This window comes from Triticum dicoccoides, chromosome 1B (assembly GCF_002162155.2).
Source record: "Triticum dicoccoides isolate Atlit2015 ecotype Zavitan chromosome 1B, WEW_v2.0, whole genome shotgun sequence".
Taxonomy (NCBI): Eukaryota; Viridiplantae; Streptophyta; class Magnoliopsida; order Poales; family Poaceae; genus Triticum; species Triticum dicoccoides.
In genome coordinates this window covers 388,625,718-388,652,417 of record NC_041381.1, presented here as the reverse complement: position 1 = coordinate 388,652,417, position 26,700 = coordinate 388,625,718, and the positions used below count along the sequence as shown (strand labels likewise).

General features: G+C 45.5%; 2 protein-coding genes across 2 annotated transcripts in view; both read right to left on the bottom strand.

The window, feature by feature from the left end:
- Positions 1–12,216: 12,216 nt before the first annotated feature.
- On the bottom strand, positions 12,217–13,731 carry LOC119305592 (cytochrome P450 71A1-like). The gene has a single exon (XM_037582081.1). It carries the CDS (start codon positions 13,729–13,731, stop codon positions 12,217–12,219), a length of 1,515 nt encoding a protein of 504 aa, XP_037437978.1.
- Positions 13,732–19,548: 5,817 nt separating this feature from the next.
- LOC119337075 (small GTPase LIP1-like) overlaps positions 19,549–26,700 on the bottom strand; it is an 8,832-nt gene continuing 1,680 nt past the window's right edge. Inside the window, exons 2-7 of the mRNA XM_037609187.1 lie at positions 21,738–21,829; positions 21,522–21,663; positions 20,749–21,053; positions 20,496–20,549; positions 20,269–20,393; positions 19,549–20,112 (exon numbers count right to left, since the gene is read on the bottom strand). Of these exons, the coding sequence (XP_037465084.1) occupies positions 19,917–20,112; positions 20,269–20,393; positions 20,496–20,549; positions 20,749–21,053; positions 21,522–21,663; positions 21,738–21,829 (914 nt within the window). The 3' untranslated portion in view covers positions 19,549–19,916. The remainder of the gene's footprint in view (positions 20,113–20,268; positions 20,394–20,495; positions 20,550–20,748; positions 21,054–21,521; positions 21,664–21,737; positions 21,830–26,700) is intronic.

The following is a 26,700-nucleotide window of genomic DNA, read 5'->3' as shown; positions in this document are numbered from 1 at the left end:
TGTAGAATTATTCTGCAAAGCATAAAGGAGTGTTTGAAAGGAGTTTTTCAAAGAAAGACCTCGGTGAAGTTGCTTACATATTAAGTATCAAGATCTATAGAGATAGATCAAGACACTTGATAAGTTTTCAATGAGTACATACCTTGACAAGATTTTGAAGTAGTTCAAAATGGAACAGTCAAAGAAAAAGGTTTCTTGCCTGTGTTACAAGGTGTGAAGTTGAGTAAAACTCAAAGCCTGACCACGACAGAAGATAGAAAGAGAATGAAAGTCATTCCCTATGCCTCAGTCTTAGGTTCTATAAAATATGCCATGCTGTATACCAGATCTATTGTATGCCCTAGCACTGAGCTTGGCAAGGGAGTACAATAGTGATCTAGGAGTAGATCACTGGACAGCGGTCAAAATTATCCTTAGTGGAATAAGGATATGTTTCTCGATTATGGACGTGACAAAAAGGTTCGTCGTAAAGGGTTACATTGATGCAAGTTTTTGACACTGATCCAGATGATTCTAAGTCTCAATCTGGATACATATTGAAAGTGGGAGCAATTAGCTAGAATAGCTCCGTGCAGAGCATTGTTGACATAGAAATTCGCAAAATACTTACAGATCTGTATGTGACAGACCCGTTGACTAAAATTATCTCACAAGCAAAACATGATCACACCTTAGTACTCTTTCGGTGTTAATCACATAGCGATGTGAACTAGATTACTGACTCTAGTAAACCCTTTGGGTGTTGATCACATATCGATGTGAACTATGGGTGTTAATCACATGGTGATGTGAACTATTGCTATTAAATCACATGGCGATGTGAACTAGATTATTGACTCTAGTGCAAGTGGGAGACTGAAGGAAATATGCCCTAGAGGCAATAATAAAGTTATTATTTATTTCCTTATTTCATGATAAATGTTTATTATTCATGCTAGAATTGTATTAACCGGAAACATAATACATGTGTGAATACATAGACAAACAAAGTGTCACTAGTATGCCTCTACTTGACTAGCTCGTTAATCAAAGATGGTTATGTTTCCTAACCATAAACAATGAGTTGTTATTTGATTAACGAGGTCACATCATTAGTTGAATGATCTGATTGACATGACCCATTCCATTAGCTTAGCACACGATCGTTTAGTATGTTTCTATTGCTTTCTTCATGACTTATACATGTTCCTATGACTATGAGATTATGCAACTCCCGTTTGCCGGAGAAACACTTTGGGTACTACCAAACGTCACAACGTAACTGGGTGATTATAAAGGAGTACTACAGGTGTCTCCAATGGTCGATGTTGAGTTGGCGTATTTCGAGATTAGGATTTGTCACTCCGATTGTCGGAGAGGTATCTCTGGGCCCTCTCGGTAATACACATCACATAAGCCTTGCAAGCATTACGACTAATATGTTAGTTGTGAGATGATGTATTACGGAACGAGTAAAGAGACTTGCCGGTAACGAGATTGAACTAGGTATTGGATACCGACGATTGAATCTCGGGCAAGTAACATACCGATGACAAAGGGAACAACGTATGTTGTTATGCGGTCTGACCGATAAAGATCTTCGTAGAATATGTAGGAGCCAATATGGGCATCCAGGTCCCGCTATTGGTTATTGACCGGAGACGTGTCTCGGTCATGTCTACATTGTTCTCGAACCCGTAGGGTCCGCACACTTAAGGTTACGATGACAGTTATATTATGAGTTTATGCATTTTGATGTACCGAAGGTTGTTCGGAGTCCCGGATGTGATCACGGACATGACGAGGAGTCTCGAAATGGTCGAGACATAAAGATTGATATATTGGAAGCCTATGTTTGGACGTCGGAAGTGTTCCGGGTGAAATCGGGATTTTACCGGGTTACCGGGAGGTTACCGGAACCCCCCGGGAGCCATATGGGCCTTCATGGGCCTTAGTGGAAAGGAGAAAGGGGCAGCCCAAGGGGGCTGCGCGCCTCCCCCCTTCCCCTAGTCCTATTAGGACTAGGAGAGGTGGCCGGCCACCCCTCTCCCTCTTTCCCCCTTGGGAATCCTAGTTGGAATAGGATTGGGGGGGGGAGTCCTACTCCCGGTAGGAGTAGGACTCCTCCTGCGCCTCTCTCTCTTGGCCGGCGCCCCCTCCCCCCTTGGCTCCTTTATATACTGAGGTAGAGGCACCCCAAAGACACACAAGTTGACACAAGTCGATCCACGTGATCTATTCCTTAACCGTGTGTGGTGCCCCCTGCCACCATATTCCTCGATAATACTATAGCGGAGTTTAGGCGAAGCCCTGCTGCTGTAGTTCATCAAGATCGTCACCACGCCGTCGTGCTGACGAAACTCTTCCCCGACACTTTGTTGGATCGGAGTCCGGGGATCGTCATCGAGCTAAACGTGTGCTCGAACTCGGAGGTGACGTAGTTTCGGTACTTGATCGGTTGGATCGAGAAGACGTACGACTACTTCCTCTATGTTGTGTCATCGCTTCCGCAGTCGGTCTGCGTTGGGTACGTAGACAATACTCTCCCCTCATTGCTATGCATCACATGATCCTGTGTGTGCGTAGGAAATTTTTTGAAATTACTACGAAACCCAACACCAAGAGCCGCTCCCGTGACCGTTCGGGACTCACCTCCGATAGAGGGGGCGTGGCAACGGGCGCGGTTGGGTTACCCACGTCCGTATTGATGAGGATCCCGGAATAGGGGGAACACGATCTCTGCTTCGACAAGACGTGCCAAGGAAACCGCTTCGCTAAACGCGCTGAGGTGGTATAATAAAAAATGACTCAAGTAAAGGCTTGGTAGTGGAATGACGTCATGCCACGAAATACGTCAGCAGATTGAACTTGTGTAAGCATTATTCTCTTTACGATGGAATGTGGAATTTATTTTGCAGAGCCGGACACTATCCTGGTGTTCACAATCTTCTATGAGTTATTCGGAGGAGGAACCCGCCTTGCAATGCCGAACAATATGCGCGCCGGACTCATCGTCATTGAAGCCTGGTTCAGGGGCTACTGAGGGAGTCCTGGACTAGGGGGTGTCCAGATAGCCGGACTATCATCATCGACCGGACTCCAAGACTATGAAGATACAAGATTGAAGACTTCGTCCCGTGTCCGGATGGGACTTTCCTTGGCGTGGAAGGCAAGCTTGGCGATACGGATATGTAGATCTCCTACCATTGTAACCGACTCTGTGTAACCCTAGCCCTCTCCGGTGTCTATATAAACCGGAGGGTTTTAGTCCGTAGGACAAACAACCATTACAACAATCATACCATAGGCTAGCTTCTAGGGTTTAGCCTCCTTGATCTCGTGGTAGATCCACTCTTGTACTACCCATATCATCAATATCAATCAAGCAGGAGTAGGGTTTTACCTCCATCGAGAGGGCCCGAACCTGGGTAAAAACATCATGTCCCTTGTCTCCTGTTACCATCCGCCTAGACGCACAGTTCGGGACCCCCTACTCGAGATCCGCCGGTTTTGACACCGACGGGGGGAATCCTACTCCCGGTGGGAGTAGGACTCCTCCTTGGCGCGCCTCCTCCTAGCCGGCCGGCCCCTCCCCCTTGATCCTTTATATACGGGGGCAGGGGGCACCTCTAGACACAACAACAATTGATCCCTTGGATCTCTTAGCCGTGTCCGGTGCCCCCCTCCACCATAGTCCACCTCGATAATAACTGTAGCGGTGCTTAGGCGAAGCCCTGCGACGGTGGAACATTAAGATCGTCACCACGCCGTCGTGCTGACAAAACTCATCCCCGACACTTTGCTGGATCGGAGTCTGGGGATCGTCATCGAGCTGAACGTGTGCTAGAACTCGGAGGTGCCGTAGTTTCGGTGCTTGATCGGTCGGGCCGTGAAGACGTACGACTACATCAACCACGTTGTTCTAACGCTTCCGCTTATGGTCTATGAGGGTATGTGGACAACACTCTCCCCTCTCATTGCTATGCATCACCATGATCTTGCGTGTGCGTAGGAAATTTTTGAAATTACTACGTTTCCCAACAGTGGTATCCGAGCCAGGTTTTATGCGTTGATGTTATATGCACGAGTAGAACACAAGTGAGTTGTGGGCGATACAAGTCATACTGCTTACCAGCATGTCATACTTTGGTTCAGTGGTATTGTTGGATGAAGCGGCCCAGACCGACATTACGCGTACGCTTACGCGAGACTGGTTTTACCGCCGTGCTTTGCACACAGGTGATTAGCGGGTGTCTATTTCTCCAACTTTAGTTGAACCGAGTGTGGCTACGCCCGGTCCTTGGAAGGTTAAAACAGCACCAACTTGACAAACTATCGTTGTGGTTTTGATGCGTAGGTAAGAACGGTTCTTGCTAAGCCCGTAGCAGCCACGTAAAATTTGCAACAACAAAGTAGAGGACGTCTAACTTGTTTTTGCAGGGCATGATGTGATGTGATATGGTCAAGACGTGATGCTATATTTTATTGTATGAGATGATCATGTTTTGTAACCGAAGTTATCGGCAACTGGCAGGAGCCATATGGTTGTCGCTTTATTGTATGAAATGCAAACGCCCTGTAATTACTTTACTTTATCACTAAGCGGTAGCGATAGTCGTAGAAGCAATAGATGGCGTAACGACAACGATGCTACGATGGAGATCAAGGTGTCGCACCGGTGACAATGGTGATCACGACGGTGCTTCGGAGATGGAGATCACAAGCACAAGATGATGATGGCCATATCATATCACTTATATTGATTGCATGTGATGTTTATCCTTTATGCATCTTATCTTGCTTTGATTGACGGTAGCATTTTAAGATGATCTCTCACTAAAAATTATCAAGAAGTGTTCTTCCTGAGTATGCACCGTTGCGAAAGTTCTTCGTGCTGAGACACCACGTGATGATCGGGTGTGATAGGCTCTACGTTCAAATACAACGGGTGCAAAACAGTTGCACACGCGGAATACTCAGGTTAAACTTGACGAGCCTAGCATATAACAGATATGGCCTCGGAACACGGAGACCGAAAGGTCGAGCGTGAATCATATAGTAGATATGATCAACATATTGATGTTCACCGTTGAAACTACTCCATCTCACGTGATGATCAGACATGGTGTAGTTGATATGGATCACGTAATCACTTAGAGGATTAGAGGGATGTCTATCTAAGTGGGTGTTCGTAAGTAATATGATTAATTGAACTTAAATTTATCATGAACTTAGTCCTCGTAGTATTTTGCAAATTATGTTGTAGATCAATAGCTCGCGTTGTTGCTTTCATATGTTTATTTTGATATGTTCCTAGAGAAAATTGTGTTGAAAGATGTTAGTAGCAATGATGCGGATTGGATCCGTGATCTGAGGTTTATCCTCATTGCTGCACAGAAGAATTATGTCCTTGATGCACCGCTAGGTGACAAACCTATTGCAGGAGCAGATGCAGACGTTATGAACGTTTGGCTAGCTCAATATGATGACTACTTGATAGTTTAGTGCACCATGCTTAACGGCTTAGAATCGGGACTTCAAAGATGTTTTGAACGTCATGGACCATATGAGATGTTCCAGGAATTGAAGTTAATATTTCAAGCAAATACCCGAGTTGAGAGATATGAAGTCTCCAACAAGTTCTATAGCTAAAAGATGGAGGAGAATCGCTCAACTAGTGAGCATGTGCTCAGATTGTTTGGGTACTTCAATCGGTTGAATCAAGTGGGAGTTAATCTTCCAAATAAGATAGTGATTGACAGAATTCTCTAGTCACCATCACTAAAGTTACTAGAACTTTGTGATGAACTATAGTATGCAAGGGATGACGAAAACGATTCCCGAGCTCTTCGTGATGTTGAAATCGATGAAGGTAGAAATCAAGAAACAACATCAAGTGTTGATGATTGACAAGACCACTAGTTTCAAGAAAAGGGCAAAGGAAAAGAAAGGGAAACTTCAAGTAGAATGGCAAACAAGTTGTCACTCCCGTGAAGAAGCCCAAAGCTGGACCAAAGCCTGAAACGAAGTGCTTCTACTGCAAAGGAAATGGTCACTGGAAGCGGAAATGCCCTGAATATTTGGTAGATAAGAAGGATGGCAAAGTGAACAAGGGTATATTTGATATACAGGTTATTGATGTGTACCTTACTAGTGTTTATAGTAACCCCTGAGTAATTGATACTTGTTCGGTTGCTAAAAATTAGTAACTCGAAACAGGAGTTACAGAATAAACAGAGACTAGTTGAGGGTGAAGTGACGATGAGTGTTGGAAGTAGTTCCAAGATTGATATGATCATCATCGCACACTCCCTATACTTTCGGGATTAGTGTTAAACCTAAATAAATGTTATTTGGCATTTGCGTTGAGCGTGAATATGATTTGATCATGTTTATTGCGATACAGTTATTCATTTGAAGTTAAAGAATAATTGTTATTTTGTTTACATGAATAAGATCTTCGATGGTTATACACCCAATGAAAATAGTTTGTTGGATCTCGATCATAGTGATACATATATTCATAATATTGATGCCAAAAGATGCAAAGTTAATAATGATAGTGCAACTTATTTGTGGCACTGCCGTTTGGGTCATATCGGTGTAAAGCACATGAAGAAACTCCATAAAGATGGATTTTCGGAATCACTTGGTTATGAATCATTTGATGCTTGCGAACCGTGCCTTTTGGGCAAGATGACTAAAACTCCGTTCTCCGGAACAATGGAACAAGCTACTGACTTATTGGAAATAATACATACCGATGTATGCGATCCAATGAGTGTTGATGCTCGTGGCAAGTATCATTATTTTCTGACCTTCACAAGATGATTTGAGCAGATATGGGTATATCTACTTGATGAAACATAAGTCTGAAATAGTTGAAAAGGTCAAAGAATTTCAGAGTGAAGTGGAGAATCATCGTAACAAGAAAATAAAGTTTCTACGATCTGATCGTGGAGGAGAATATTTGAGTTATGAGTTTGGCCTTCATATAAAACAATGTGGAATAGTTTCACAACTCACGCCACCTGGAACACCACAACGTTATGGTGTGTCCGAACGTCGTAACCGCACTTTATTAGATATGGTGCGATCTATGATGTATCTTACCGATTTACCACTATCGTTTTGGGGTTATGCAATAGAGACAGTTGCATTCACTTTAAATAGGGCACCATCGAAATCCGTTGAGATGACGCCTTATGAACTGTGGTTTGGCAAGAAACCAAAGTTGTCGTTTCTTAAAGTTTGGGGCTGCGATGCTTATGTGAAGAAACTTCAACCAGATAAGCTCGAACCCAAATCGGAGAAATGTGTCTTCATAGGATACCCAAAAGAAACTGTTGGGTACACCTTCTATCACAGATCTGAGGGCAAGATTTTCGTTGCTAAATTCAGATCCTTTCTAGAGAAGGAATTTCTCTCGAAAGAAGTGAGTGGGAGGAAAGTAGAACTTGATGAGGTAACTGTACCTGCTCCCTTATTGGAAAGTAGTTCATCACAAGAACCAGTTCCTGTGACAACTACACCAATTAGTGAGGAAGCTAATGATATTGATCATGAAACTTCAGATCAAGTTTCTACTGAACCTCGTAGGTCTACCAGAGTAAGATCCGCACCAGAGTGGTACGGTAATCCTATTCTGGAAGTCATGTTACTTGACCATGATGAACCTACGAACTATGAGGAAGTGATGATGAGCCCAGATTCCGCGAAATGGTTTGAGGCCATGAAATCTGAGATGGGATCCATATATGAGAACAAAGTGTGGACTTTGATTGACTTGCCCGATGATCGGCAAGCCAAAAAAAATAAATGGATCTTCAAGAGGAAGACAGACGTTGATAGTAGTGTTACTATCTACAAAGCTAGATTTGTCGAAAAAGGTTTTTGACAAAGTTCAAGATGTTGACTACGATGAGTTTTTTCTCACTCGTATCGATGCTTAAAGTCTGTCCGAATCATGTTAGCAATTGCCACATTTTATGAAATCTGGCAAAAGGATGTCAAAACTTCATTCTTTAATGGATTTATTAAAGAAGAGTTGTATATGATGCAACCAGAAGGTTTTATCAATCCTAAAGGTGCTAAACAAATTGTGCAAGCTCCAGCAATCCATCTATGGACCGGTGCAAGCATCTCGGAGTTGGAATATACGCTTTGATGAGTTGATCAAAGCATATAGTTTTATACAGAGTTGCGGTGAAGCCTGTATTTACGATAAAGTGAGTGGGAGCACTACCGCCTTTCTGATAAATATATGTGAGTAACATATTGTTGATCAGAAATAATGTAGAATTTTTCTGGAAAGCATAAAGGAGTATTTGAAAGGAGTTCTTTAAAAAGAAAGACCTCAGTAAAGCTACTTACATATTGAGCATCAAGATCTATTGAGATAGATCAAGACGCTTGATAAGTTTTTCAATAAGTACATACCTTGTCAAGATTTTAAAATAGTTCAAAATGGAACAGTCAAAGAAAGAGTTCTTGCCTGTGTTGCAAATGTGTGAAATTGAGTAAGACTCAAATCCCGACCACGGCAGAAAATAGAAAAGAGAATGAAAGTCATTCCCTATGCCTCAGTCATAGGTTCTATAAAGTATGCTATGCTATGTAACAGACCTATTGTATACCTTGCTCTCTATTTGGCAAGGGAGTACAATAGTGATCTAGGAGTAGATCACTGGACATTGGTCAAGAATATCCCTAGTGAGGACTAAGGAAATATTTCTCGATTATGGAGGTGATAAAAGAGCCCGTCGTAAAGAGTTACATCGGTGCAAGCTTTCACACCGATCCAGATGACTCTAAGTCTCAATCTGGATACATATTGAAAGTGGGAGAAATTAGCTAGAGTAGCTCCGTGCAGAGCATTGTATACATAGAATATTTGCAAAGTACATACGGCTCTGAATGTGACAGACCCATTGACTAAGCTTCTCTCACGACAAAACATGATCACACCTTAGTACTCTTTGGGTGTTAATCACATAGCGATGTGAACTAGATTATTGACTCTAGTGAACCCTTTGGGTGTTGGTCACATGACGATGTGAACTGTGGGTGTTAATCATATACAGATATGAATATTGGTGTTAAATCACATGGCGATGTGAACTAGATTATTGACTCTAGTGCAAGTGGGAGACTGAAGGAAATATGCCCTAGAGGCAATAATAAAGTTATTATTTATTTCCTTATTTCATGATAAATGTTTATTATTCATGCTAGAATTGTATTAACCGGAAACATAATACATGTGTGAATACATAGACAAACATAGTGTCACTAGTATGCCTACTTGACTAGCTCGTGAATCAAAGATGGTTAAGTTTCCTAGCCATGGACATGAGTTGTCATTTGATTAACGGGATCACATCATTAGGAGAATGATGTGATTGACTTGACCCATTTCGTTAGCTTAGCACTTGATCGTTTAGTATGTTGCTATTGCTTTCTTCATGACTTATACATATTCCTATGACTATGAGATTATGCAACTCCCATTTACCGGAGGAACACTTTGTGTGCTACCAAACATCACAACGTAACTGGGTGATTATAAAGGAGCTCTACAGGTGTCTCCAAAGGTACATGTTGGGTTGGCGTATTTCGAGATTAGGATTTGTCACTCCGATTTTCGGAGAGGTATCTCTGGGCCCTCTCGGTAATGCACATCACTATAAGCCTTGCAAGCAATGTAGCTAATGAGTTAGTTGCGGGAAGATGCATTACATAACGAGTAAAGAGACTTGCCGGTAACGAGATTGAACTAGGTATTGAGATACCTACGATCGAATCTCGGGCAAGTAACATACCGATAACAAAGGGAACAACGTATGTTGTTATGCGGTTTGACCGATAAAGATCTTCGTAGAATATGTAGGAGCCAATATGAGCATCCAGGTTCAGCTATTGGTTATTGACCAAGAATAGTTCTAGGTCATGTCTACATAGTTCTCGAAGCCGTAGGGTCCGTACTCTTAAGGTTTCGATGACAGTTATATTATGAGTTTATGAGTTTCGATGTACCGAAGGAGTTCGGAGTCCCAGATGAGATCGGGGACATGACGAGGAGTCTCGAAATGGTCGAGACGTAAAGATCGATATATTGGACGACTATATTCGGAGTTCGGAAAGGTTCCGAGTGATTCGTATATTTTTCGGAGTACTGGAGAGTTAGGGGAATTCGCCGCGGAGTATATGGGCCTTATTGGGCTTTAGGGGAAAGAGAGAGGAGAGGTTGGGCGCCCCCCCAAGGCCTAGTCCGAATTGGACTAGGGGGAGGGGCTGCGCCCCCTCCTTCCTTCTCTTCTCTTCCCCCTTTCCTTGACTCCTACTCCTACTACTTGGAAGGGGGGGAATCCTACTCCCGGTGGGAGTAGGACTCCTCCTTGGCGCGCCTCCTCCTGGCCGGCCGCCCCCTCCCCCTTGATCCTTTATATACGGGGGCAGGGGGGCACCTCTAGACACAACAACAATTGATCCCTTGGATCTCTTAGCCGTGTGCGGTGCCCCCCTCCACCATAGTCCACCTCGATAATAACTGTAGCGGTGCTCAGGCGAAACCCTGCGAGGGTGGAACATCAAGATCGTCACCACGCTGTCGTGCTGACAAAACTCTTCCCCGATACTTTGCTGGATCAGAGTCCGGGGATCGTCATCAAGCTGAACGTGTGCTAGAACTCGGAGGTGCCGTAGTTTCGGTGCTTGATCGGTCGGGCCGTGAAGACGTACGACTACATCAACCGCGTTGTTCTAACGCTTTCGCTTACGGTCTACGAGGGTACGTGGACAACACTCTCCCCTCTCGTTGCTATGCATCACCATGATCTTGCGTGTGCATAAGAATTTTTTTGAAATTACTACGTTTCCCAACACATGGGACACGAGCCGGCTCAAGGGACTCAAGGCGCTGTCGTCTCCCATGCCCTACTCTTCCTCGCCAGAGCTCGGAACCTGTTGGGTGCCGGTGGACGTCAGATCGATGATAGATCCGTCCTGGGATGAGCCGGCGACATCCACCACGACACGGTCGCAGTGCCCGGACTGGTGCACCGTACGGGGCGTCGGAGAATGCGACTCCGCCTCGCCGACTTCCACCGCCGCGAGCGCTGCCGCCGCGTCCCGTGCCCGCTGCCGCGTACGGCGGACATGTCGCGCCATGTTTGAGTCGGATGATGCCCACTGTGCGTCCACGGCCTCGGCGCGCCAACGGAGGGGTTGCGCCTCCACCACCGCGTTCGGACGCCAGACGGACCGCATCGCCTCTGGTGAGGCAGCGACGGTTGCCCTAGCGTCGGATCCATCGCCATTTGGACGGACGCAATGGATTCCCGACGGAAGAAGTCCGACCGCTGTCGCGCATGGGCCTCCTCCCGGGCACAGCGGAGCGCAAGCCATATGGCCATCTCCTCTTCGGGGCCACGTGAGATGAGCTCGGGTTGACGGATCTGAAGGTGAAGGACTCGGATTCACTGCCCGTCATGTCGGAGACGGTGATGGGGACGACCTTGGGTGGCGGAGAGGAGTGGAGTGAAGTGGCTAGGGTTTGGTCCGACGAACGGATGGGAAGTAATATATGCTGGGTCAGTTGGGCCTGCGTGGGGCAGGTCTGACGTGACGACGTGTTCGGGCGCGCCCGGGCGCCCATGTCCGCCCAATTTTTAGGCTGAATATGAGGGGTGCCGGTCAGTCTGAGCGTTTGAGACTCGTTTGAGGCGCTCGTCTGGGTTAAAATTTTACAACCGGATATTCCGCCGGAGCATATGAGGCGGATCTAAGGCACCGGGCCGTAGATGCTTTAAGATTGCCCGACACACTGCCAGTGAAAATTACATTGTACGTGCGGTATATGCTCAAACCCGCAGGCTTGCTTCTTTGCAATACCACCGTATAGCTTCATATCATGTCTGTCTTCTTTTTCTGTTCTTTTTTGAGAATGTTATTTCAATTTGCAATTAGTGGTGCTATGAACGCGTACACAGAGAGTGCAAAAAAAATATGATACTGAAAGGCCATGTCCCAGTTTGAAGTTACTGCTCAACAAATACGGGTAAGGAAATTAACAAGTGAACAATACATGGAAATAACTTCTTAATTTGTCAACACGCATCTCAATGACATTGGGAATCTTGGTACTATACATTACTAGACTTGGTCGATAATGATCATCCGAGCTCTGAGCTAGCTCGTACTTACTTAGAAAAAGAAGCATGTAGAGACGCTTTTCTCTCATTCGACACCACGGCCTGACCACGGTTTAGCAGCCAGAAGCAGAGGCGTCTTCAGGCGCACGGAGAGCCCGTGCAGCTCGGTCATGTCCACGGGCGGCTTCCTCCCGCCGACTAGCTCCCAGTCGAAGTGGTACACCAGGCTCGCTAGGGCCAGCTCGTTGGACGGCATGGCGAACCTGACCCCAGGGCAACCTCTCCTCCCGGCGCCGAAGGGCAAGAACGCGAAGTCTTGCCCCATCTCGTGGGTGTACTCCAAGAACCTCTCCGGTAGGAACTCCTCGGCGCGGTCGCCCCACGTCGCTGGGTCACGGCCGATGGCCCAGGCGTGGATCAGCACCCGCGTGCCTGCCGGGACGTGGTAGCCGAGCAGCTGGGTGTCCTCGACCGTCTCCCGGGGCAGGAGGAGCGGCGTGGGAGGGTGGAGCCGGAGGGTCTCCTTGACGACGGCCTTCAGGTAGCGCAGATCCGGCAGATGGTCCTCGGTGACGTGGCCGGCGTCGCCAACGGCCGTGCGGACCTCGTCCTGGAGCTTGCGCATTTCTTGCGGGTGGTTGATGAGCTCCGCCATGGCCCATTCCAGCAACGTGAACGTTGAATCCGTGGCGGCAGCAAGCATGTCCAGGATGATGGCCTTGATGCCGTTCGTGTCGAGCTCGTTGGCACCTAACAGCACGTCCACGAAGTCACGCTGATCGTCGTCCCCGGCGCCACGCCTTTGGCGATGGTCCGTGATGACCCGCTCGAGCAGTCCATCCATCTCCTCGAAAGCGCGCCTCGTCTTCCGCTCCAGTCCCGTCAGGACGTCGACCCACCGCAGCCATGGCACCTTCTCCCCCATGGGGACCGTGCCCAGGAGCTCCTCGATCTCGGCGAACACCTTCCTCAGCCTCGCTCCCCCCTCGTCGCCGTCGATCCCGTAGTTCGTGTCGCCAAACGTGGCGCGAGAGATGGCGGTGAAAGAGTAGACGATGAGGTTGTCGCTCAGGTTCACGACGGTGCCGGCGCGGCGGACCCGGTCGACGAGGGCGGCGACCTCCTGCCCCCTGACGCGTCTGAAGGACATGAGGCGGTGCGGGTTAAGCATGTGGGTGACGCAGACGCGGCGGGCCTGGCGCCAGTGCTCGCCGTACGGCGCGAACCCGATGCCGCCCGTGCCGTAGTAGAACCGGTCGACCATGAACAGCTTGGGGCGGCTGGCGAAGGCCAGGTCGCGGGTCTTCATGGCCTCCTCCGCGGCGGCCGCGGAGCACGCCACGACGGTGGGCACACGCCCGAGGCGTAGGTACATGACCGGGCCGTAGGAGGCGGCCAGTGACCGGAGACTCCTGTGCGGCAGGCTCCCGAGTAGACGAAGGTGGCCGAAGACTGGCAGGCTGGGCGGCGACGGAGGCAACGTTCCCCGGGCAGCAACCTTGCTGCGCGTCTTGGAGACGAGGAGGGTGAAGAGGAGGAAGGCGAGGGTGGTGAGGACGAAGGGCGAGTTGAACAGCGCGACAACAAGCGAGACGGTCATCATGTCTGCTGCCTAGCCTAGCTGCACCCGACGGAATGTAATCGAGACGTACGAACTCTCGAGCGAGAAACTTTTTGAAGCGATCGGTCTTACTCCTTGCCAAGATACTAGTACGGTACAAGTTGTAGGCACCACAGCTGCGGTACACGGAGGAAGAGAGCCCGACATAATTAACCCCTGAGTTTCGAGCATTACGGCATGGCTAAAGATCACCCGTCAACCACATCGCATGGTATCGGTGAACTTCCCACGGTTGCAAACGCAGTTAAAGCATGTGAGCTGGTTCATCGCACACGTTTTGTTTTTGAATACCGTGCGCACTGTAACGACCAGCACAACTGGGTTGTTTTCATAATTTAATTCCTACAATTGAAAATTCTTCAGAATTTGTATTCGAAAATAGGCAATCACATGTTTCATATCCATCATGCATATCCAATTTACATAGGTTCAAACACCATTGCGTAATTCAAATCACAATAGCATACGTTCGAGCATTACAGGAGCACCAAATTAAAACAAGAACCTTTTTTAGCAAAAAAGAGGGGGAACTCCCCTCCAACTTCATTAACGAAACCAACACACGAGAACAAGTTTAGGTAGCAAGTTCAGCTCCCTAGATAACTAACCCCTTACGAGGGGTGTACAGACCTTAAAAGTTCAAGTTCAGATCAACTAACATTCTAAAACAAGAACCATAGTAGCATAGAAGAGGCGAAAAACATTTTGTTGTTGGTGTAGGCGAAGAAGTTGAATGACCATATTGTGTGCACCTTCATGTCCAAGGCGCACATAACTTTAGTGCAACCGCTTGTGATGATTGTCCGCTCATCCTTCATCATCTTGAGAAAGACTTCTAAATCATTATAGTCATCAACTGAAATACTCCCTCTGTTCGTTTTTATAAGACATTTAAGACAGCTAGTTTTGAACTGTTTAGAGCGGAGTGAGTATTTTAGTTTTATTCGCGTCAACACCAATCATGTTGTTCAATGTAATCTTCAGTAAATTGCTTTGAGAACCAATATAAATGGAAATATTCAGATATTGTTGCCTAAATACTCATTGTGGGCAGGAAAAAGAAAGTTCATATGTTTTTACCATCCTAAAGTTCACGATGGTCTTGGATAAAGCGTAAACAAAGAGTTTAATTGTCATCATCAGTGTCTTCATACTTACCATCTTTCTTATTTTCTTAACTGATGTATGTTCATTGATATCTCATTGCCTTATGCATAAAAAAGCTCGAAGTGTGGATCTCAAGTATAGATCTATACCCTTGACATATGTACGAAAATGCAAACAGTATGTATTACAAAGTAAATTGTAATTGAACAATGATTTAGTATAAGCATATGATGAAGCTAATCTCGATGGTACACAACATCTCCCGTTGCCACCCTGCGTAAGTACATACTAAAACAAAACAAAAATTGCCACGCTACCATTAATAGAGTGATTGTGAATATTTAGCATGCTAAAACCAACGGAGTTAAAAATAAAAAGGCATGTTAACTACAACAAGCTTAACAAGCAACCACATAGCCATTGAGTCTGACTTTGATAACTAAACTAGATAGTGCATATTTAAACATCACGTTATGCATAACTGAAATAAACATAGCATAGTTAAACATCACGTGGCATCAGCTACTAGAGAAAGTAGGCTAATTAGCTAAAATGAACTACTACTCGTCGTCGGAGATGATCACGGACTCCTTCCCCTTGGAATACCCCTAGGAACACATGGTTGGTGCCCTCCCCGTTGGCACACATTGGTTCCTTCCCCTTGGAAGACCACCCTCATCATCATCATCATCATCATCGAAGCAAATGTGCTCTTCCTCCGTGAATGAAGAGCCCGAGCTGCCGGTAGTTACTATTATATGTATAAGACATTCACCTTCTTCTACACTCAAAGACATGAATACTCCTACTGCTACAATCAAGAGCATATTTTGATTCACCATTAATCCATTATAAAATATATGAAGATACCATGATCAGCAAAACCATGAGTCGGGCCATGATTAACAAGTTTAGAAAGCTTTAGATAAGCATTCTCCTAGCTTCTGGGTGAAGGTTGCCATCTCCTGCAGGAGTTGAGCCATATTGGAGAAAGGAAATAATTTCTACATAAATCTATCAATACAATTCTTCCAACTATCAATGCAATGGTACGAAATCCCATCGAACCGTTCATTGGCTTTACCTTCCAAATACCACCTAAAAAGTTCTGATAGGGAGAATTCATGTGACACATCTTTCTTCATGAAAGTACCACAGAGAGAATCAAATGTCATAAGATGTGTATAAGGATATTCGAAAAAAACTATGTGTATAAGAATGTTCATCAATGTGTCCTGAAAATGTTCTATCCTGAACTTCGAAGATAAAATCAGCATCAATAGCAAAATCTTCAGCATAACTGGTAGGAGTAACAAAGGATATTTAATATGAATTTTTGATGGAGCACCAAGCTCTTTCAAAGTTTTTTGCATTTTTGGATTTATAGTCATCTCTGCAAATAAAGCGTTAAGATCTACAGTAGAAGATTTGTCAAGTATTTCTACAAGTTTCACAAGTCTTCCTTCGGGAATCTCTTGAGGTATTCGGGCAAATACTGCCTTCCAGAGTCCGTAGTTAACCTATGTGAAATAGTGAGCATCTACAACAATAATGCATAAAAATTAGTCAAGAAACTAACACTCGGCACTTAAGTCCCGGCCAACGGCGCCAAAAAATAGTGTCCTCCAAGTGCACAAGGCTGGTTGAAGAACACTTTTGTGAAAGTATTATCCCAATGTATATTGTTTTCAACGAAGAGCGCAGGTGAGCGTTATTGTGGGTGTTTCAGTCGCATTGAGGTGCCACTAGTCTCGAGTGAATTAACTAGTTCGGTATCTGCAAGAATGATGATGATGATGATGATGAAGATGACGACGACGATGATGATGATGATGGGAAAATGATTGTAGAGAAAAGTAACAAAACTCTAATAAGAATTGCAGTAAATAATATAAAAGTAATTAACTAAAAGTAAATGGTGTTTCCTAAAAATGGAGAAGTTAGACCCGGGAAGGTTAGATTAATTGTGGATGGTGAATGTTCCTTTAGCAACGGTTATGTGCCGCTAACCTTCATACTAATTGTTTTGTAGGCGGGTCACCCTTGAATAGCCAAACTCCTCTTGTCGGGATTGTTTGACTCTATTGTCCGCCTTTCGTTACCATCATTCATTGTCAGCTCGGCAGTTAAGGTTGTTAGACTGGCCAACGCTTTAATCATCATGGCTTTTTCTTGCCCTTCTTGTTGATATCAACAACTATCACCTGGAGGTCGCAGATTCATAAGACAATAGATGTTTACATATGCAGGTTTGTGGATTATGTGTCTCGACCTTAAATTGGACAACAAGCATTATACATGCCATAAATAATCAACCTAGTAACCGATCATCAACACAATCTCACAAATATATCCAGATAAGAATTAACCATAGCCACATTTCACCAATCCTCTACTCCTCCCACGCCCGGGGGAATTACTCGCACATTAGAGATAAATAACAACCAAACAAAATGATCAAATGAAAGGGGATCATCTTTGTATTACGTAGTTTAGCACAATGAGATGAATGATTAACCAGATTGTGATATTTGAATCAAAGTACGAATAGAATTTACAAACCCTAGCCTTACAGGTTGGAATCTCTCTAATGATAGTTTTTTCACTGGAGGAATGGAGGATCATGTGACAGAGGAACATGGAATGGATCTTGGTGAAGTAATTCTCCTCTCGGTCTCTCTTTCTTTGCTCTGGTCTCTAGTTCTGCCTCCTGTGTCGTCCAGTTCAAAAACTTTTTTGCGTAGATGCATGACTACGAGCGCTCCTCCGCATGTATCAAATCACATGATATAGTCGATGATAAGCCTGCTGAGGCTACCAGACAGCGCTCCGGTCACCGCGACATGCCCGGTCCGGCCACCCATGCCACGGGCATCTGGATCATCGCTCTCATGATCTCTGTCTAGCTCACGAGCTTATGTCATGCCTATTTGGCTACCGGGGGTGCCTTTATGTAATAGGACCGAGTTACACATGTCTGACTCAAACACATATATAACCCTCCGCTAATTACAAGTCTAACTGCAGTACAACTCGTACGCATAATATTCGACACATATTTTAAAACTCCACCATGGCAAATATGACCTCGCGACCTGGAAGCTGTCATGCGCGGATCTCTGTGTACCTTGGGCTTGAACCGTTATTCATGAGCTCCGCTGCTACTCCCTTGACATCACATGGCTCCACCACCAACAGTAGTTCCTTCTTTTCTTCATGATAGTCAAAGCTCTCGCGGAAATTAAGTTCTTTTGCACTCTTGTTTTGTGTTCCCAATCCTCCAGAATAGAATATCCGTCCAATGCCATCACACATCGATCATAAAATCACCATGTCCGACAACATTGATGTATCGTCACCCCGGTAGCCTCTTTATTAATCCGCGTGAGGGTAAACAACTCGCATACTGGATACCACTTATAAGATGTTTTTTTAGCTCACCGTCATTTCTATTGTTAACCGCATGCCTGGACTTGAAGGAACTTTTTGTTACCTTTACTCATCTCGGGTCAAATTCACGGTTCCCTCGTCCCTTTTTCCGGATAGTCTTTTACATGCCTCATGCCTCATACCTCTATCACTCGTCTCATTCTACATTTGTCCTCCATATTTTGCCATGTGCATCGAACGCTACAAAATATATGATCATGTGCTCTCTTAAGTTTTGACATTTTTTTAACTTTCCACCACTTTCTCAGATTCTTCATGGTCAACTCTAGCCCACCTTCAGATGTGCCCACCTTCAGATGTGCCCACCTCGATAGACATAGTCACGAAATTGATATTACCACTTGCCAACATGGCTTGAGCCTCGTCTCCACACTATGTCTGACCACCGGTGTCCTGGTATGTCGCCGTGTCTCATGCTTACAGCATGTCTAGCCTTTATTACTGTTTAGGCTTTGTTGTCCCGATCAAGTATCTTGGGTTGCTAACCCAAATCACCTCAACCCCCACTTCACAGAACCACCGGCTCATCCTTGAGCGTTGTCGAGTTTTATGTATCCTTTGAACCACGGCCCGAACAACATGCACGTCGCTTTTCCCATTGAAATAGGTGTTGACTCTCTGATGTCTTACAATACAGCCTCTCCATCAGTCGGCTACACCTTCAATATGTATCCATGATAGATGATCAGTACACTCTCATGCCCGTTGACTTCAAGCACCCGTGTGTACACCACCTTGAGTCAACCCCGCTCCATCGCCATGATGAAGCTCACAAACCCTCAAACCATCGCCAACACGCTTGGAAGTCAATCAACATCAACATCACTCATATGTCGCCGTCGCTAAAATCATCATTGTTGTCGATTCTGACCGACATCCTTGTCGATCCGCCAGACTTTCCAAGCCACTCGACTTATACATATACGTCTAACCCCAGCCGAACATGTCCGACTGCAACCAAGCTCCAAGCTCCACCTCGATCATGTCAGCCAAACACTCAATTGGCTCTCCGAAGTGCCGAGGAGCTCTCAGCGAGTATGTTGAGGTTAGACAGTTGGACAATGAGGCCATCGAGCAATACCGAACCCTTGAACAGGGCAACAAGGGCATGGGCAGCTGCGGTCGTCGGAGTACAAGCAATACCGGTTGACACTGGAGACACACAAATAAGTTTCAACTAAACAAAATTATGAGCTTGGCATTCAGTCTAAAAATGATCCAGAACAATGTCAATAATAGTTGCAGTCAAATCTAAGTCCCATTTCCTATTGTTCCAGGTGACTTTAGATCATGAATAGAACAGTTCAACACTATAGTCATCTAAATTGTTTCTACTGATTTTATACATGTTCACTGTCTCCAATCCCAAACAATTTCAACAAATATTTGACAAGATACAAAAGAAATGCTAACTACTCATCGTCTCATCCAACAATGATAGACCAAAATAAACAAAAAGAGGCATATCCGACGACATGCACGTGTTGCCAGTAAGACAGTAGTAGAACTTCTCAGGAATACAGAAAGGAAGATTCAAATATTTCCCCGGCAGTATGTGCTTTTTCCATGTCGCAAGTTGTATTTCGTGGTGATTATCAGCCCATGTATCATAAATTGATGTCTAGTCGGCTTGTCCTACTATTGTTTTTGTCAGGAATTGCCGATGACGAGAATCTGTGGTATCTGTAGTTCTCCGCGGAAGAGGACATTGGCTGCTGCGGAGAGGGAGTGAGCGGTAGAGCTACGTTCTGCTGTGCAGATAGTGGGGCGACACCGTTGTATTTGTACCTCTGCCCGCCATAGCTGCAACAAGGAGGGAAATAAAATGTGTCTACAAGATGGCCTGACAAATAGCCAGTCGAATGCATTTCAGATGAACAAGTACAAAGATAATATCAATTCACCGAGTGCACTAGCCTGCTCTTAGTAACACAAAAAAAAATAAGACAAAGAGCTCACCTTTTCCTTTTGAACAACTCCTCATCATTCATGGTTTCTACAGGAAGAATGGTATCCCCTCTGGGAGTGAGAGACCATGGGCTAGGGGCAGGAAGTTCATTCGAGAAATACCTCCTCCTTATCAACTGAAAGATAAATCTCAACAACATTAGTAAATAATCTTATGTACCAAGAATTCTTATTTGCTACTCAAATGGAAAATTATTCTGTTGCACAAAGCCACAAACCATGCGGAAGAACTTAACCACAGCTTCTTTATCATATCTTGCCTCTTTTGCAGCCTGCATCCAAACGTCAACATATCATTTGCTAAGGCACTAACAACGTCAACCCCAACCAGTACATAAATAATGAGAGCAGAGCAGAACATTTTATTCAGAGTCATACTGCTAAAGTCCACCGCATTACAGTAAAGTTCTTTTTTCATGGAAATGTAAAGACATCACATGAAAGATGTGACTAAGAGCACATTAGAATTACCGTGAGCAGACCAGAATTGCCAGGGAAGCTATCCACAAGTGGAAGTTCTTCACTCGATGGAAGTAGGCCTTGCTTGTCAACCCATTGACGAGCAACATCAATAAGATTTCCACTGCTAACTCTTCTACCATCTCTTGGAGCAATGTCTACTTTGTTAGCAATTACTAGGTAAGGAACTGGAAGGCCTCCTGGACCACCAGACCCAAGAGGAGCTGAAAAGGTCCCAGACTCAGCAACCTCAACTGCCCACTTGCTCAAATTTGTCTTTGTCTTCCTCTGAGATAGGTCATAAACAAATATGACACCTGATGAATAATTATGGAGAAGTGAATACAGGATCTGTATTATCTGGTGTACTAACACGGATTTGTAATACCTAGTTGCTATGGAAAACTTGAAACGCATATCTGAAATCACTCGGGCACAATAGAAAGAATGCATTGATTCTATCAAATTGAGAATCAGGAAATGTCATACTAAAAGAAGTTGCTATCTACACTTTGTGGTGATAAGAGATAAGACAGTTAAATAGGAACACCAGAGAATGAATTACTGAAGTCGCAGAATCTCAGAAAGCTCAGCAGTTGTGAGTTAAACAGCTAGTAGCAAATATGCAAATTTGTCACTGTATTTTATACGAGAAATTTGTTGTTAATACTGGTTGAGAAGCAAATAATATTAGAAATGTATATTGTGCCATATAAGATGACTGAACCAGATTAGTAGGGAAGCAAAGGCCAGAATATTATATTGGTATAAAGAGAATGGTGTACCATTAATTTGTGAATAAAAAAGTGAACGGCAATCTCTGTAGCGATCGTGCCCTGAAACATCCCAAAGCTCAACAAAGAAGTTCCTTTCAGCATCACCGACGACGCTATTAGATGAACTCCCTGGGCTTCCGTAAGTAATATGCTGAAACGGTTGAGTAAACAATTCTATCAGAATATACTGCTGAAATGACGGAGTGAGCACACTGCATTACATACTTTTACATCAACTGTACATCCAATTGTTTGGGTCGGTTGAGCAATCGCAGAACCATGAAGAATGAGACGTGCCAATGAAGATTTCCCCACACCTGGAAAAAGAAAAGAAGGAAAATTCGTCATGTCCATTAAAACTAAACAGTAACAAGTTAAACTTCTACAAACAGTACTTGAGCATCTCTACAAGTTGATCACAATGGTATGCGTTAAGCAGTATTAGTATTGGTCTAGGTTTCTATATGTACTCATTGGTCTAGGTTTCCTTACGTGTACCCCAAGTCTCCTGTACCATATATTCTCCCCATGGGCTATGGTAATACAATCAAGTTGCTCCTCTAGCATGGTATCAAGAGTCAAGGTTTAGAGTTTATTCCAGACACCGCGACTCGTCCTCCTCTCTCTATCGGTTTCTTCAGATCGGTCTTGGACGATCAATATATTTTCGGTCTCATTTCGATTAATTTTCCTCTGGATCGATCTCATCCTCCAACCGTCAGCAATGCCCTGGCCAGATCAGACCGCTGCTGGGCTGCCTCCTCTGCCTAGACCGGAGCTCCCCCTCCAATATAGAACCGAATCCGGCCTCTCACGCCCGTCCATCTGCTTCCCTGGCTTCTGGATCAGCCCCATCCCCATGCGCATGTCACCTTGTGCAAACGCCCGACCGGACGCATCCGGCCCCGATCGAAGCCCATCCCCCCGCTGCTCCGGTTGGATTGGGCGGCCGAACCGTAAAGATCCAACACCTTGTCCACGCGTGTCTGTTCTCCATCGACCACCGTGTCAATTATTCAGACTACGGTATCATATATTCAGACTGGGGTGTCGATTATTCAATTACCGTTTCTCTAGATCTACCGGTCATTGTCTCTCCGCGATCTACGTTCGTTCGATTGTCCGGATTGGTTCTGGTATGATTACCATTGTACCAGTGTACTGCTGTGGCATCTTAAGAGTCCAGTTGTCTCCTAAGCTTAATCTAGAAGTATCCAGGGTGTGTATGCGTCCTACTAGAAGAGTCTGTTTGTGGGTAGAGTCCAGTTGTCTCTTAGATGGACCCAACTTAGTCGAGTATCCAGCGTGTGTGGAATTACTGTTTAGAGAACAGTAGCATATCTAAAGGGTCTATATAAGGATGTATCCTCCTGTAGGGAGGGCAAGCAATGAAATATCTATTCCCTGCCTGTGCTTTCTTCTACCTACCTAATTCCCCATCCTTTCTCCACTACCCCTCTACTGTATCACGGTGACGACCCTTGCGCCAGCGAGTGCCCCGCCATACAACCTCCATAGCAAACATCGGCTGCAACATCTGGTATTAGAGCTAGCCACCATGGCTGACGATGCGCCTGAAAAGACCAATCCCAACGAAGATGTGTTGGCAGCAATTGCCGCGCTGAGCAATAAATTCAACAAGGAGTTTGCACCTCTGGATTCGCTATTCAAGTCACTAGAGCAGAGCCCGGGGGTGCAAGGAGGAGGTGGTGGCATCTTGCAGTGGCCTCCATCCTTGCCTTTTCTGAGAGGCAGTATAGTACCTAATCTGGCTGCCAACCTGGTGACAACGACGACATCCACACCCTCAATTCTAACACAACAGCAACTGCCCTGGTCCCAAGAATCATCTCACAGGACACCGGGCCTGCAGACGATCCCTCCCAACTCACAGCCAGGATTTTGGTTTCCTCAGTCGATGCCATCCAGGTCCTCAAATTTGCTGTTCTGCAGGGTCCACAAAATTGCAGATACCACGGGTGTGCATCGATGCCACAAACTGGAATTTCGCACATTCAATGGCAACGATGACCAGATGGTCTGGTTGAATCGGTGTGAACAATTTCAGCTCCGCATTCCATCCCTATTCTGATGTGCGGGACTGAGGTTGTCAACAGAATCGTTTCCATGTATCTCCATTGCCTAACATGTAATCATCCTGGTGAGTGGATTGAGTGGTTTCCATGGGCACAATCTTGCTATAACACTAGCTTCCAGCGTTCTATCAAAACCAGCCCTTTTCATGTGGTTTATGGCAGGACGCCTCCATCGTTGGTGTCATATGAGCCTGGCTCAGCACATGTGGAGGCGGTTGTGCGCTCCCACGTTGAGCGGGATGAGTTCCTAAAGGAAATTCATGACAGGCTTCTCCAAGCTATAAAGGAACATGACACTTAGCACCGCAGCCTTGAATTTGCAGTAGGAGACTGGGTTTGGCTCAGACTGCACAACCGCTAGGCAGCATCTCTAGCGGTCAAAGCACATGCTAAGTTAGCACCAAAATATTATTCAACTCTTGGAGAGGATTGGTGCAGTAGCTTATCAACTACATCTACCTACTGCATGTATCCATGCATGCTGCACTATTGAAGAAATTTCATGGAGATCCACCCGCATCTGACCCAGACCTTCCATTGATCGAACATTGGCGTGTCATTCTAGTACCAGCAAAGGTGGGAGCAAGTACGCCGACGCCAAGACAAGTGGGAAGTTCTAGTGCAATGGCATGGTTTGACAACAGTAGAGACCACCTGGGAGCCGCTGGATAAGTTCAAGGAACTTTATCCGGATTTAACTTCATGAACAGCTACTGGGGGCGTGCTTATAAAAGAAAGAACATGGGACCAGCTAACATGCAGGAATAGTCAGCTCTATCCAATATGCAGCTTGAGCAAAGCTGCTTCCACGAGACAACTACGTCGTCCTTCTCCAATTATCTTCATACAGAGTTGAAGATTACCTGGTGCCGGAGTCTCTGTAGAGCGGGAGCAGGTCCATTGTAGGCATGAGGGAACACGGCGCTGGGTAGGAGGACCGGGTAGACGACTTGGATGGGCCAGGTGCCATGGAATACCTGATGGGCATGTTGGCCTCCAAGGTGTACGATGTGGCCGTCGAGACCCGCTGGAGTGCACCCACAAGCTCTCCGAGCGCCTGGAGGTCAACCTCCATATCAAGCATGAGGACCTGGTAATTAATCACCAACCTCGCAGCATCCCTTTCTGAAGATGTAGCTTCATGCTTTCATTCGCTGTCGCTTCAAGAAATTTTTTAATTTCCAATTGCTTCCTCTGATAGAACTTCCACAAGGGTGGGCTTTGAGGAGGTTTACCTTGATTATGATGTTTAGATTGCTCACTCACCCTGGTGTTTGCATGTTCTTGTCGTACTATCCCATGATAGTCAAGGGTAGCCACGGATAAATAGTCAGAAACCCTGAATACGTGTATCTTGTAACACTAGCTATTTCTAGCTACAATACTACAAAAAAGTAGATGGTGCCTTGATTCAATTTCAAAACGGTGCACACATTCAGGGTTTTCTTCATTCGTTTTTCAAAAGTTGTCCCTTGATTCCAAGCATGGGGGGTGGCAGCCGTGAGCATGTCGCCGTGTGGGGAGGCAGCCACGCCGCGGCCACTCACCTCAGATACTCCCTCCTGCAGGGGGGAATGGTGTCGTTGATGCGGAGGACTCCATGTCGGGTGCTGCGGCGAGACGGTCAACAGAATACGGAGACATGCCAATGAGGAGGCGTGGAGGACAGTGCCCACGACTACATCACCAATAGACTCGGAGGAGGGTGTTGCACGTCTCATCCAGTGGAAAAGCACGCTAGAAGCCACCAAGGAAGACCGTCGAACAATCCCTAACCCTCCATCGAGTCACTGCCACAGCGACGAGACCAGCGCCAGTAATCACCGCCACCACCGAGTTGTACAAGGTGCGCCCTGGTGTTTCCCAGAATCTTTCCTGCCTCCTGAAGAAGCCTCATGGCATTCCGGCAGCGGTTTTTGTCCAAGTGAAAGGGCATCCGCCCCTAATGGGGGTTTTGGTGTTAATGGCAATAAAGATTAGATGACTAACTATGTTCCGCACATGTGTCCAGTTTACACATCAACGGAAATGAAACATATGGTTAGTTGGCGACCCCACAAGCTAAAACGACAAAAGAAGACGGCATGCCAAAATCATATACACCAACGATTTCTCGTTTGAGTCATAGGTACGTCGTACTATTAAGAGGGGATTCGCCATGAATTTTGTGTGGGAATCACTAAACAAATCAAAGCCAAATACACCCACATCCTATGAGAGAAAGAGCGCTTAATCATCCCCTCTTTTGCTGTTGTTTGTTCTGTCTGAACCAAATCGGAGTATCCGACCTTTGTCGGACTGTCTGACATGGGGGTCCGACTTTGTCTAGGGCTCTTGATAAAGTCAAAGGAAGTTACAGTCCTACTTTGGTCGGACTGTCCGACTTTTCTGGACAGCAAGCATAACGAACAGATTTTTGGTGGACCTATATAAGGCACCCTTCTGCTCCAAAGGAGGGTGACAACTCCATTATTCTTTCCTCCAATAATACAAAAGCTTAAACCTTCAATTCCTCTCTCTCTCTCTCTCTCTCTCTCTCTAGCCACTCAATCTAGTCCATATTTTAGAGAGAGCAAGAGGATCACCCCTACAAATCCATCCAATCAAAACTCGAGCTTGTTGATTCTCCACATGATCCTAGCTAATCTTGTTACTCTTAGTTTGTGGGGAACCCTAGACGGTTGGTATTTCCCGGGAGCTTCCGATTCATTGTGCCTCAGACTCGTTTGTGAGGATTTGGAGCTCGCCCCAAGAGCTACCCCCTAGTGAGAGGGAACTTGGGCATTTGTTGACAAAGGTTCTCAGAGACATAAGGTGAGGCATTCGTTGTCGTGGGAGCATTCGTTGTTCCCCACCTCTCCAGCGGAGATTAGCACACCCCCAAGTGTGTGAACTTTGGATTACTCATCGTCTCCATCACTTTCGTTGTTTATTACTTGCTTGTTTGACTCCTTGTGTAGCTTGCTAGCTTGTTGTAATGCATCGTGTAGGGTGTATCACCTAGTTGCATATCTAGAGAACTTACATTTCTGCACTAGGCTCTAAACGCAACTAAGAAAAATATTTTAATTTGGTCGTTGCCTACTCACCCC